We start from the raw sequence: 12235 nt of genomic DNA, 5'->3' as shown, positions 1-12235 counted from the left end.
AGTAGTAGACAGCCAGTGATTGATATATATATATATATATATATATATATATATACATATACACACACACACACACACACACACACACACACACATATATATATAATATACACATATATTCAATGCAGGTGATACAATCAAACAACTGAAATATGCATCATTACCTTTTTTAAACACTTTTATATACATGTATGTTATCTTTTACTCTCAAGAGGACAAATTAACAGATAGTAATACACAGTATTTATTAAAAATATTAATGTTGGTGGGACAGATTGCATTTCTTAATAAAATAATTTTGATTATACAGTAAGTTACTCATTTGTTTGTGTAGTGCTACATCATTGCACATATATCATGAAGTCAGAGTCTGTACTTGCTGTACTGGACAGCAGTGGAACCTAACCTAACCTTACTCACAAGATCTGCACAGGCTTTGCACACCTGTAGCTCTGCGGTTGTGGTTTCTAGCTTTCACTTGAGGCAGCGGTAACCGCACGGTACAAAAAGGTGGCATGTTGCAGTGAAGGGCACATCTTTCACGTTTAAACTTAAGCACAGCCAAATCTGATCGTTACATGATTTTGTGAGAGGCTAAAACCATTGAAAACATCATATATAAAGCTTAAATATCCTGTCAGTTCTTAGTCATTCTTTATGGTACTGATACTGACTTTTGTCACAACTGAAACTCAGGAGGATTTGCAGCCAAGTGCTGAAAACAGGAAATCAGAACAATTCCCTCTCATCTTACCCACTTCCCTTACCTGTAATGTGCAGAGGACAATTTGCTCTTTGCATGCACACTGTATGCAGTGTTTGATACACCCATCAACGATTTTGCAGTATACCATTAAAAGCACTTAGATAGATATAAGTTATGCATTTTTATACTGTAAATGTGCATTTGTATATTTGTTCATACATGATAGTCATCTTGCACTGAACAATTTCTGGAAAATAAGTGAAATGAGAACTTGTTTAGGGTAGAAAAGTTTATTGGTATAAATATGCAAAAGAAAATTCATTTTAAGACTGCGTGTTTATGACTGTTCTTAAAGATGTTTTACGACAACATGAAAATCCATGTTTAAGCAAACCTCGTAACACTGTGTACACAATTACGGTACATTTAAAAGTTTTCTGCTGAAAATTGCAATATTGACCATAACACAGAAATGTTCTAAGCGTACTGCTTTTGATTTGATTGACAGCTAGCAAACTTGAGAACACCGGTAGTTGAGCTTTGTACAGCATTGATGATCATGTGATATATGCGCATAGATGGACCAGGCCAGGCCCCAGGACAACCAATACACAAGTATAATAAAAATGCTGATAATAAATAACAAAAATAACTACTACTAGTGACTACAAACTCCTGAGACAATACGGTCACTGTAATACTGGTACAGATAGTAAACAAATATTCTCCTGCCAAGGAGATGGTCACCCAGCTCCACTCTTCACAAGTATGCCAACTTATTTTTAAAAATTACAACATGCAAAAATAACGATAAAAGCAACAATGACACTACAATACAAAGGACAAAGTTAAATATAACACTGAACAATGTTTGTTTCTTGTGAACAGCTTTTTTTTCATGTAGCCAGTCTTCATTTGCGTAGTGCTAGAGAATAAGATGGGAGATATGTATCAATATGTGCTGAAGAGGGCCTATATGGTTTCTTCCCAATGGCAATGATGCCTATGGAGGAAATATAGTGCTTTCACACGGGCTTTTGTGGTGCACTTAGCAGCCATTGATTTTAGAGAGGACCATTGCTTTGTCGGCTTCAAGTGCTTTACATTTTTCATTTATTTTTTTAACATCATCTTTGCTTCAGGCTTTGTTAAACTCATCTGAACGCTCTTCATATGCTTTGACAAAATGAGATGATACTGTGCAATACATGTTATCAGAGGCCAACAAATGTACTGACAGCCTTACAGTTCAGAAGCAGTCAGGTGTCGGACTCAGTGGGCTGATCTTGCCCTGCTGGGCCCCTCTGATGGTTCACTAGTCGGGGCATCTTCTGTCTGAGCAGAGGTGGTCTCAGAGCCTGTGTTACTGTCACTGGTTCCCTCCTCCATGGCTCCCTCTGGGACACTTTCCTTGTCTTCGGACGCCCCCTCCTCACTGCCTGGATGAGCCTCAAGTTCCTCTGAGGCCTTCTGCTTCCCTGCATCAGCCAAGGAGGTGACATTAAAAATACACGAAGCAGTGGAGGAAAAAGTTTATTCAGTGATCCCGACAGCATCATAGTCACTGATAAATACCAGTGTGGCTCACCTGGTGTATCTGTGGGATTGGACTCTGTGTCCTCGCCTTCCTTGTTGCTACTTTCACTGAGAGAATTTTGCTGGGACTTGTTGCCATGTGTTGCGCAGACATGTTTTTCTTCTTCTGCTAAGACGCAGGTGGGGGCCTCTCTAGCACCTCGGTCTCCTGCATCCTTCTCACGTTCTGCCATCCGTTTGCGGGCTGCCTCTTCTGCTGCAGAAATCTCTGCAGAAATCTTCTCCATGTCCACTTCCACTTTCATACAGCACAGCTGAAAAGCAGTTATGTTTTGTTTTAGAAATGTTTGGTTTGGTTTTGGTAGTTTGGTTTTAGAAATGCATATGCAAATGTTTTCTTGAACATGCTGTATGCAGTGATTAGATGCATAATTTGTTCACTTTACAAAGTTCAGTGCTGTCTGTTTTTTTTACATGGATTACAACAGCGTTTCAGTACATGTACAGTCTTGACAAACTTCTCAGTGAATGGTTGCTTTGAGAGGCTCTGTAAAGGATAAATGGCGCCGCCTGTTGTGTACAGTGGATAGTGCATTCAACAACACTCCTGCATCTCATTTCAGAACAACAGTTATTATGGGGGCAACAAATTGTTAACGGTGAAAGCTATATGATTGCCAGAACATGTGGATGGCGTTAGCAACAGCTGGTGGCTGTAAGGCAGACATAGACTGGCACATAACCAGAGCTGCGCACTGTACAGTAAAACATGCAAAATGCAGCTTGCGTGCGAGTAATTGATGACCACGTTCGATGTAAAAGATGCCGTACCCTTTTGAGCTCGTTCGTGAACGACTCTGTGGCTTCAATGAATTTTCTTTTCTTGTCCTGGTGGCGGTCTTCAATCTGAAGCAACTCTGCCTCCAACTTCCTCTGTAACACGAGACACACGGGCACCACGGTTCTTACTTAACTAATCCATAAAAAACAAAGCTGTCCATGTGATATGCCACCATTATGTGTAGAATACAAGACTATAATGATCATACCTGGTGCACCATCAAAGACTGGACCTGGCGTTTGAGGACCTGCATGCGAGCAGTGGTAACGACTGATCGCACATCTGGGACTACGCTCTCACTGAGGATCTCACTGATCAAACGGTGGTTGCGCTGGAAACGAGCTGCAGCTGAATGCTTTATGGAAAACCCATCGTCATAATCTGAAGACATGAAAAACAGTAGAGGCTTTACAACTGGCTTTGGTAATATATATTATATTTATATTACCATATATATATATATATACATATATATCTATATATTACACCTGTGAAGAGTGGAGATTTGTTACATAGTCACTATCAAAATGATGCAAATACTGCTGTATCAAGACACTGTAGACATCAGGAATACATCGCTCAATATTTATACAGAGTTACAGTCTAAATACACCAAACACAGACGTGGCGCAACACGTCTGCTCCAGCAGAGCGTGTCCATTATAATCAACTGAAACTGCTACACTGACCACAGAAGCCGCAGGCACCCATGCAGGCATCGCGCCGCTCATCTCTATTTTTATGCGACTGGTCTATTTTTTTTTTTTTTTTTCCTCTGTGCACGGCTACACGGCGCTCCAACAGGTAAAAACTGCATAAAGTTGAGAACAATCTGATTAAAAATGATGAAAATAGATATCTCATCAAATCAATGTGTTTCCATGATCCTGTAGTTAAAACGATGTAGTTATTTAATTCAATACCAGTTAATACAGCCTACACTTCCAAACCCTCCATAACCATAACTTTATCTTTTGCAACTTAAACTTGGCAATGCTTGGTCAACTTGTTGTTACATAACTTTAATAGGCAATATGGATAGTATCACACACAGCTGAAAGCACATATGAAAATAAGATTTACAGTACACATGTAGACAGGTCTTATTTTTGTAATAGTTTTACCGGCAAATGCTTTATTTTCCAAAGTATCCTACTTGAAATCTCCTCAGAAAACACGGCCGGCACGCAACAAAGACGCAGTCGGTGTAGCAGGTAAAAAAAAAAAAAAAAAAAAACTGCACCGCCACGCCTATGTGACACGTCACGTCCGTGCCTGATGTATTTCAGCCGTTAAGAGTTAAATATATGCCATTATGTCAAAATGCGTCCTTAAGCAAAGCAAAACCTATATTGCTGAGTGAATGGGACAAGCTGTTAATTATAACTCACTGAATGTGGACAGAACTTTCAAGATGTAGTCTGCAATTTTCATTTGCCAGCAAATGTTCTTCTTTGTCTTCAATGTATACTGCTTTGCCATTTTAGATACAGGATGGTTGTGCAGTAAGGAAAAATCCAAATACAGTTCATTTACAGTGCCTTTTTTCCACACTCACTGTGGTGTTGAAGAATTAACTCCAGATGGACTGAAACTGTTTTTTTTTGTTTTATTTTATTGTGAATGAAACAGAACATTTGAATGACTTCGACAACTGCGTCATTTCTTTGCAGAAGCGCCTTTTGACCGTGATTACAGCTTTAGGTCTCGCTGAATTTGTGAGATATGATTTTGGTGCGTCCTGTTTTGTCTTGCTCAGGCATTGTTAGGTTGTATGAAGAGAACAGAAACTGTGAACAGCTATCCTCAAGTCAAGTTCAAGTTCAAGGTCCCCAATCCAAGCTGTTTACATGCCTGTTCTGCAGGATTTATCTGTTGTGTTTGACATCATTCATAGAGGACGCCATTTTGAACATGTTTCAGTCAGGACATTATATACAGCATGTTATTTTGGGAACATTTGTGGCTTTTTAGATGGATCTAAAAAATTGCTTGAAATGATTAGAAAATAAATTATTAATTTATATTGAGTATTTGCCAATTGCTATTTAATTGAAGAATTAAAGGATGGATTAATAATAGGCTGAAACAATAGTTCAATCCATCAATATTTCGGATTAAAAAGGATTTACAAATAGCTTAATAGATAAAACAATAGAGTAGTTAAAAATAGTTTAGAGCATTAATTAATCAGTATAATCTGTAAATATGTTGGAGAGTACTGTATATTTTCATTTAGGGACTAAATAGCTGAATTCACAAATACATTTAACAATTTAGTTTCGAAAAATTACAGGATTCTTTTCTTAACCTGTATTTTTCTTTACCAGTTGGTTCCCCTTTTATTTTTCCATTTGCCAACACTGTCATATAGTTATACAATACATGACACTAATTTTTGTCCTTGTGGCTTTTGCTTAACCGCTGCGTGATGTAACAAGAGCTCTCAGCTGGTATCAGTTGAACTTGTCAGCGCGGCGTGCACCCTTGTATGCACCCTTGAAACTTTCCAGAGGGCAGAAATGAATCGTATCTGCTACGTTGAAAGTTTCAAAGGTGCTCACATAGGTGCTCTGACACCACAACAGGAAACAGCCAAGGGAGAAATATATTCTGAAGGTAGCGTGTGAGGATTTTATGTTCTCACATATTCTGTAGAATTGTTTCGCTAATGTAGGGATACTTTCCAGCTTTTGCTTTTAGCACAACACTGTCCCTCTACATTATGGATGTGGTTTCAGGTTATTTTAGTTTTGCATTACAGATGTTAGGTGAAGCCAGGGCTTCTCCTGTATGCCTAACTCTATTACATAGTCCCGATTGCATTTCACCCAAGATAAACTTTCAACAAATCTAGTTTTGCTGGTTAACTCGACTGCTGAAAATAACCATAATATAGCCTTGTTACATATGCATTTTAAAACTATGCATGATTGATCAAACAGCTGCTTTTATGTCTTTTGTGTGTCAAACAAGCATTTTATCTCTGTGTGCTCTTATGATATAGAGAGAACAGAGAAGGAAAAATTGGTTTATGGCAGCAGCCGTACAGATAGGTGACTATTAATCACCATGTATATTACCTGCGGAGTCCCACAGGTATCAGTATTAGGCCCAAAAACCTTGTATATAAATGACATATGTAGGGTATCAAGGAGATTGAAGTTTGTTTTGTTTGTGGACAACACCAATATTTTTTGTTCTGGGGAGAATTTGCAACAGCTTTTGGAGGTGGTTACGATTGAAATGAGTAAATTGAAACAGCGGTTTGACACAAAGTTTCATTAAATTTGAATAAAACCAAACTTGTGCTGTTTGGAAATCGTAAATTAAACACACACTTACAAGTGATGATAGATTACGTTTATATAGAACGGGTTTATGAAAATACATTTCTGGGTGTGATGTGGTGTGACCACAAAATCTGCTGGAAACCTCATACAAGATATGTGTGAGCAAAGTCGGCAAGGAGCGTTGCAGTTCTGGGAAAAACAAGACACATTCTAGAGTTATACACTCTGTTGTTGTTCACTTGTATAACTGTATCTGAATAACTATGTAGAGGTGCGGGCTAACATGTGCAAAAGCACCTTACACTCATTATGCATTCTACAAAAAAGAGCTGTAAGGACGGTAAACAATGCAGGATATCGTGAACACAATAACACACTGTTTTTTTAAAGACACATGTTTTGAAGTTCATGGCTCTGGTGGAATTTAAGACTGCACAAAAAAAAAACATGTTCACACCAATCTTAAGAGAATGTGCATTTCAATTTGTGGGGTGACTTAGTGGAATGGTTAATGTAGAATTCAAGCAGAGTAAGACTATCAAACACTTTAAGAACGTACAAAATGAGGACGGGGTCTTGTTTGTCTCGAGAATGTGACACTCGCTGATGATGACGTTGTTGTTATTGTTTTGGAGGGTTTTTGTTCTCTCTCTCTGAGTCATGGGACATGCCAGTTGGGCACCTGGATTATGTATATATAAATAGAATAAACATAGAGGTAATTATTTAAGTTGTGTATGATAGGCGTGGGGCAGATAGTTGGACTATTCATCATCATTCATATAAGTTCACTGAATAAGTATAGAAAAGGGGAGATAAGTATTTTACTTCTTCCTACTCCATTTCAGACATATAATATTTATTTATGTTGTTTATTGAGAATTTGTTGTATATGTTTGTTGTTGATTTTATTGGTTATTCTTGTTTTGTTTCCTTATTTACATATTTTCTTTTTTTATGTTCTTGTTTCTTTTTTATCTTGTTTTCATGGTTTTTTTAATGTCATGGTCAAAATAAATCTATTCTACATGAGAATTTAAGACTGTATTTATTAATAAAGCACAATCTCTGAATATGTAGCCACCTGGAGAGCTAAATCTTATTTAATCATCGATGTACGTGCAGCCTGTTGAGAACACAACCCGCTGGGATACCAACTCTGACATTTTTATGGTCTGGGGTGTTTCTAAATAGCAATTGGTTTTATCTGTAGTTTTCCTGTACGTCATTATCTTCTGCTGCAAACTCAGCCAGATCCTAGACAAGCATCATTTCCGTGAGGTGGGTGTAACTCAAACGTCTTCTTCTGGCTTGTGTGTCTAACGTGTGTGTGTGTCAGTCTTTAAAACAACAGGGAAAAGAATGTAAATTTTGCAATTATGTCTAAACCAATGCCAAGAATACCTACAAAATGTCAACAGTTTTGCAAAACAAAGACAAATTTTGTTCCATTTTGCAGTTTAAAAGCAGAAATTACCAAATTACCCAAAATGTGGATGGTTGTAGCAGTGTAGGAGGAGGGAAAAAGATAACAGTCTCTGGGTGTGCGGACTGGCAACTCTGTGTGGTCGTGCTACAGTAATTACAGCTCTGTCACAGTGCTTTAAACGTTGGGAGACAAAGCATTCAACTGAGTGGCCTTACCATCTGGATCCTCCGCTGGCTGAATACTCATGTAAGGCTCACCCTTGTCAAGTCTGGACTGCCTCTGGCGGCTTTCCTCTTCCAGAGCTGCCTCGGCGCGGCTTTTTGCATTGACGTAGGCCAGGTAGGCTGGCGAGTTGTGATAGGCCTTCATGCTCTCATTATATTCAATCTACGGTAGAGGAGATGACAGGAATGACAAGGAAACAGAGAAAGCAAGCAGACACAACATGTGGACCCTCGGTTCTATTAACTAGGACAAGATAAGGAAAGAGGTTTAGTCATGACTGTTAGAAAGGAAGCAATGAAGACTGGAGGGACCCACAACTGTTGGAGACACATCTGCCGATCACCCATCACAAAAACCCCATGAACACCCCTTGTAAAACAACCAACCTTCTCTGCTTCGTAGTCATTCAAATAATCCTGTTTCTCCTCATCAGTGAGGTCCCTCCACATGCCACCGATTATCTTCCCAATTTCCCATAGCTTCAGATCAGGATTGGAGGCTTTTACTTGATCCCAAACCTGGTGATGAGAACCAGACATGGGTGTGGGGTTGGGTTGGGTTGGAGGGGCTATAGGTGGTTATCTCTTTGCAGAGAGGTCACAAACCAGAGGAGGCCGTGTGCTTTAAGCTCCATCTCCAAGTTGATAAATCCCACTATGTGATGTGGAGTGTCCTAGCTAAGTCCTGGCTTCATTTAGCTACATCTACCTTGATAAACAACTAGTAGCGTCTCAAACAGAATTAATGTCTTTATCATTCTGAGCTGATATAATATATTCAAATCAAAGTATCCCTGTCTTCCAACAGAGCACATGATGATGAAAAGGCAGCAGTTACACACTGTGTACTTACCTTACGACTATATCTCATGTATGGCATCAATGGCTTATCAGGTGGCTTCGGTGGCTTTGGGATGTTTATTCCTGAAGAATTCTGGTTAAGAAAGAAAAAGACTCATCTTAAGGCATAGTTGCTGTTGAGTGATCAGGCAACCATTTAAACATGCTTGTAAAATGCTTGTATGTGTAGGTGCGTGGTTGTGTAATTTAACAAAAAAATAAAGTATTAAAAAAATAAAGTATTACAGTATACTTGGACTCAAATACAAAATGCATCAAAGTAATTTCTTATCAGTTCAATTAACTTGATTTAATTAATGACAGTTTGAGGCCATATACAAGTTGGGAACCCCACAGAGAACAATGGAATAGCGTTGACTGTGAAAAAAAAGAAAGAAAATCTCACTTAAGCTGAGATTTGCCCACTGCGAGACATAATGTCATTATCAGAGTCAGCCAACCACAGCTTGCATGCAGCGACTGAATTACTGCTCAGCAGCCAGAGCCATGCCGAGCAGCGAGTCTGTAATTCCATGGCAACACTGATGGCATGGGTTACTTAACATGGCTGTCAGAAATGCAGACTTTGAAAGGCAGGTGGTATTTGAATACACACAGATGGACTTTTAGCCAGTCTGCACTATGATGGAGGCAGCAGAGGAGTTTGGAATGATACTCATTTCAGATTCAGTCTCAGGGATGGAATGACTTTTCACATTTTCATTCTGTAACATCTGCTCTTTGAACAGTGGAAATGCAAAAATACACCTAGTCTCATTCAAACAAAACTTTGGTCATTCTTTTGAAAAGCTGCAATGCTGTTGATGCTTGCAGAAGCTTCTGCAACGCCTTGTTTTGACTGAGCAAACTGACTGTTGAGTGTTCTGCGAAACTTAACTGAAAGTAAATTGTTACAGATTTGAATATCTCCTGCTGAGTCTGCCTTACATTTTCAGTCACCGTGTTTTCTCAATGTTAACATTCATACCGTTACCCGACTGTTGCTGCTTTGGCTCCCTCCCAGTCTGTAGTTGTTGTAGGCCAGATGGCTGTATGGGTTGTACCCCACAAACCCGGGAGTGTTGGGCATTTGCTGATGGAAACAAATGAGACAGAAACACGAATGAGAAATGACATAAAATAAGGAGAGGAGTAAAGCCCAAGACAGAAACTTAAAGAAACCAATGAAAGAAGCTGGGAAATGCAAAAGAAAGAAACTTGCAGTCATGCTGGAGCTATAGGGAGGTAATCTTTTCAGAAGCAGTGGTGTATCAGCACATCAGTCTGTATCACAGGGGTTGTGAATTCAACAAAAAACATGCTTTCTTTGAAAAATACCTTTTGATAATGTATAAACTGTACTAAAATGAAATCTCCAGAAAGCAACATCCACATAATTTAGGATACCCAGTTAATATTTGGTGCCACATTTATTTCAGAGATACTTACAGTTGTAGGGGCAGGGGGAGGGGGAGGGGCATAGGATGGCCTCTCTGTTGTGAAAGAAAAGGTCCACATTAAAACATCAGTATCAGTCCAGTGAAACAGCAGGCTACTCCCAATCCTCCAATTGAATTCAAGTTCACTATTTGCTACTTATGTCTTTTAAATATGAATTTCTTTTTGTGACTACAAGAAATAAAAACCATTAATAACAAAGTAGACCCACACCAAAGGAACTCTCTGTTCATGACTGTAGTGCACTTTTGATGCTGCAGTGTTATGGTTATAGTGGCAACAACAGGTCTGGTGTATTTCAAAATGCATTTTAGCACCATCACCTAGCTAACTACAAAGAGCTTGACACAACTTGCTCGAATATTCCCAGTTCCTTAACTTACTTGACATCTTTGCAGTGATGAGCAGCAGGTATCAGTCTAATCCAGTCATTGGTTCTGTAATAAACATATGTTTAGAGTAAGATAGCATTTTAGAACGTATTGATTAGATAATTAATTGCTGCCAGGTTGGTTTATTGAACAGCACAAAGAGATGCCGATCATGAGTATCACTGACTGTCTGGAAAGATTGCTGCTTATATGTGGAAGCATCGCTTATATCGTGTCAGCAGAAGAGGGGTTGTTAATAACATCGTTAATTTGCTAACACATTAGAGTTTCATGCTTTAGGAGTGGAAAGGGCAATAATAATAGGTGAAAAGCACCAGTTGTTGACGTTAGGACTGGCTGCTGCTAACCCTCCAATAACCGAGCCGAGACAAGCTAACGGTAGCTTATGATAGCTAGTAGCCAGTAATAAAGCTGCAGTACTTTGTTGTATCTTCCTCGAAGGGTTAGGTAGTTTGCAGCTGACGCCAGCAATGGATATAGTTAACATGAGTTAGATGAGTGAAACTGTAATTATACTGTTCTGACCGTAGATATTCGGTCCTATGTGTTGGGCTAACGTAAATGCTCAGTAGGCTGACGGCTAGCGAGCTGGTAACGCAGCTAACTGCTAGCTTAGCTTAGCTACCTCAATGAAAAGAATATAGAGATAATATTAGCATGCAACGTCAAGTCAAACCAACACATCTAGAGATAAACAAATTCCCATAGATTTTGATGGTGACTAGCAAGCATGTATTCTAAAGTGATGGCCAGCAAACTCACCCTAAAACCTTTAGTCCCCACCACAGTGTGTACGTTGTGGCTTTGACAGGGAAGGCTAACCACCTAGCTCAGAGACACAGTCCCCACAATATACGAATGAAATGGGGTCCACTCGTAAGATTTCTGCAGAATCTTCCAGAATTGCACCCCCACCCTCTCTTCATTGCAGCTGTGCCTCCCTTGCCTGGACGCTGATGCTCATCGTCCATCAACTGTCTTTGCTGCAGCTCTCACTTACTGATATGACAGCAGAATTTCTGAATTTCAGCAGAAACAGATGTTTCTCTAGAAACAGCTTTCTCAAGAACAGCCGTTCAGTGGAAAAGACGAGGTATCATAACAGCGCAGTGCAGTCAAATAAGAGTTCACTATGTACCCACATAGCTTACAGATGTGTTACAGATGTGTACCATCATAACTGGTCAGAAACTAATGTAGCCTGTTTACTCTTGAGTTGTATGGGGGCAAAAAGCTGACCTTCATGGTTACCCTGTCTGCAAAATACATCACCTCATTTCAAAAATGTGCATGTCATTGCAGATGCTCCACAGTTTGCATCCACCCTTTTGTACAAGTTAATAATCTCAGGCTATGATATTAAAAAAAAAAAAGTTGGAATGATTTATTATGTCACCATACCGTAAGTTGCATTATGCATGCTTCACAGGCTACTAAGCTTTTGAGAAAATCAAGGTTGCCCTATTCACTGCTCCCTTGTTGTTAGAACTGAAATACTTTGCATTCTTGTTCACAT

General features: G+C 39.2%; 2 protein-coding genes across 10 annotated transcripts in view; one reads left to right on the top strand and one right to left on the bottom strand.

The window, feature by feature from the left end:
- Positions 1–1802: 1802 nt before the first annotated feature.
- On the bottom strand, positions 1803–11807 carry LOC122979232 (SWI/SNF-related matrix-associated actin-dependent regulator of chromatin subfamily E member 1-like). 5 transcript variants are annotated; one of them, XM_044346524.1, is made up of 11 exons: positions 11720–11807; positions 10711–10764; positions 10319–10362; positions 9858–9962; positions 8883–8963; positions 8417–8548; positions 8021–8192; positions 3292–3464; positions 3074–3175; positions 2295–2556; positions 1803–2184 (listed from the first exon to the last, which is right to left on the bottom strand). In XM_044346524.1, exons 2-11 carry the CDS (start codon positions 10715–10717, stop codon positions 1979–1981), a joined length of 1284 nt encoding a protein of 427 aa, XP_044202459.1. In that variant the 5' UTR covers positions 10718–10764; positions 11720–11807; the 3' UTR covers positions 1803–1978. The 5 variants fall into 5 exon arrangements, with proteins under 5 accessions (XP_044202459.1, XP_044202458.1, XP_044202461.1 ...); XM_044346523.1 differs by lacking the exon at positions 11720–11807 and adding an exon at positions 11482–11569; XM_044346526.1 differs by lacking the exon at positions 11720–11807 and adding an exon at positions 11482–11569 and having other exon boundaries at positions 8063–8192.
- LOC122979231 (DNA-binding protein Ikaros-like) overlaps positions 10513–12235 on the top strand; it is a 32426-nt gene continuing 30703 nt past the window's right edge. For 2 of the 5 annotated variants that reach the window (XM_044346519.1, XM_044346517.1), the window contains exon 1: positions 10513–10738. The gene's annotated coding sequence lies outside the window, so the exon portion shown is untranslated. Of the gene's footprint in view, positions 10739–11724; positions 11813–12235 lie in introns of those variants that run through there. The other 3 variants (XM_044346520.1, XM_044346521.1, XM_044346518.1) reach the window with 3 other exon arrangements.

The sequence above is a fragment of the Thunnus albacares genome, chromosome 3 (genome assembly GCF_914725855.1).
Source record: "Thunnus albacares chromosome 3, fThuAlb1.1, whole genome shotgun sequence".
In the NCBI taxonomy this organism is placed as follows: Eukaryota; Metazoa; Chordata; class Actinopteri; order Scombriformes; family Scombridae; genus Thunnus; species Thunnus albacares.
This window is presented reverse-complemented; position numbering and strand designations above follow the sequence as displayed.

What these genes read in the sequence shown, in the direction of transcription:
- LOC122979232 (XM_044346524.1), bottom strand. An exon ending in GCAGCAACAGTCGGGTAACG is followed by an intron (nt 8,964 to 9,857) that starts GTATGAATGTTA and finishes TTTCTTAACCAG; the next exon opens with AATTCTTCAGGAATAAACAT. An exon ending in ATGACTACGAAGCAGAGAAG is followed by an intron (nt 8,193 to 8,416) that starts GTTGGTTGTTTT and finishes CCTCTACCGTAG; the next exon opens with ATTGAATATAATGAGAGCAT.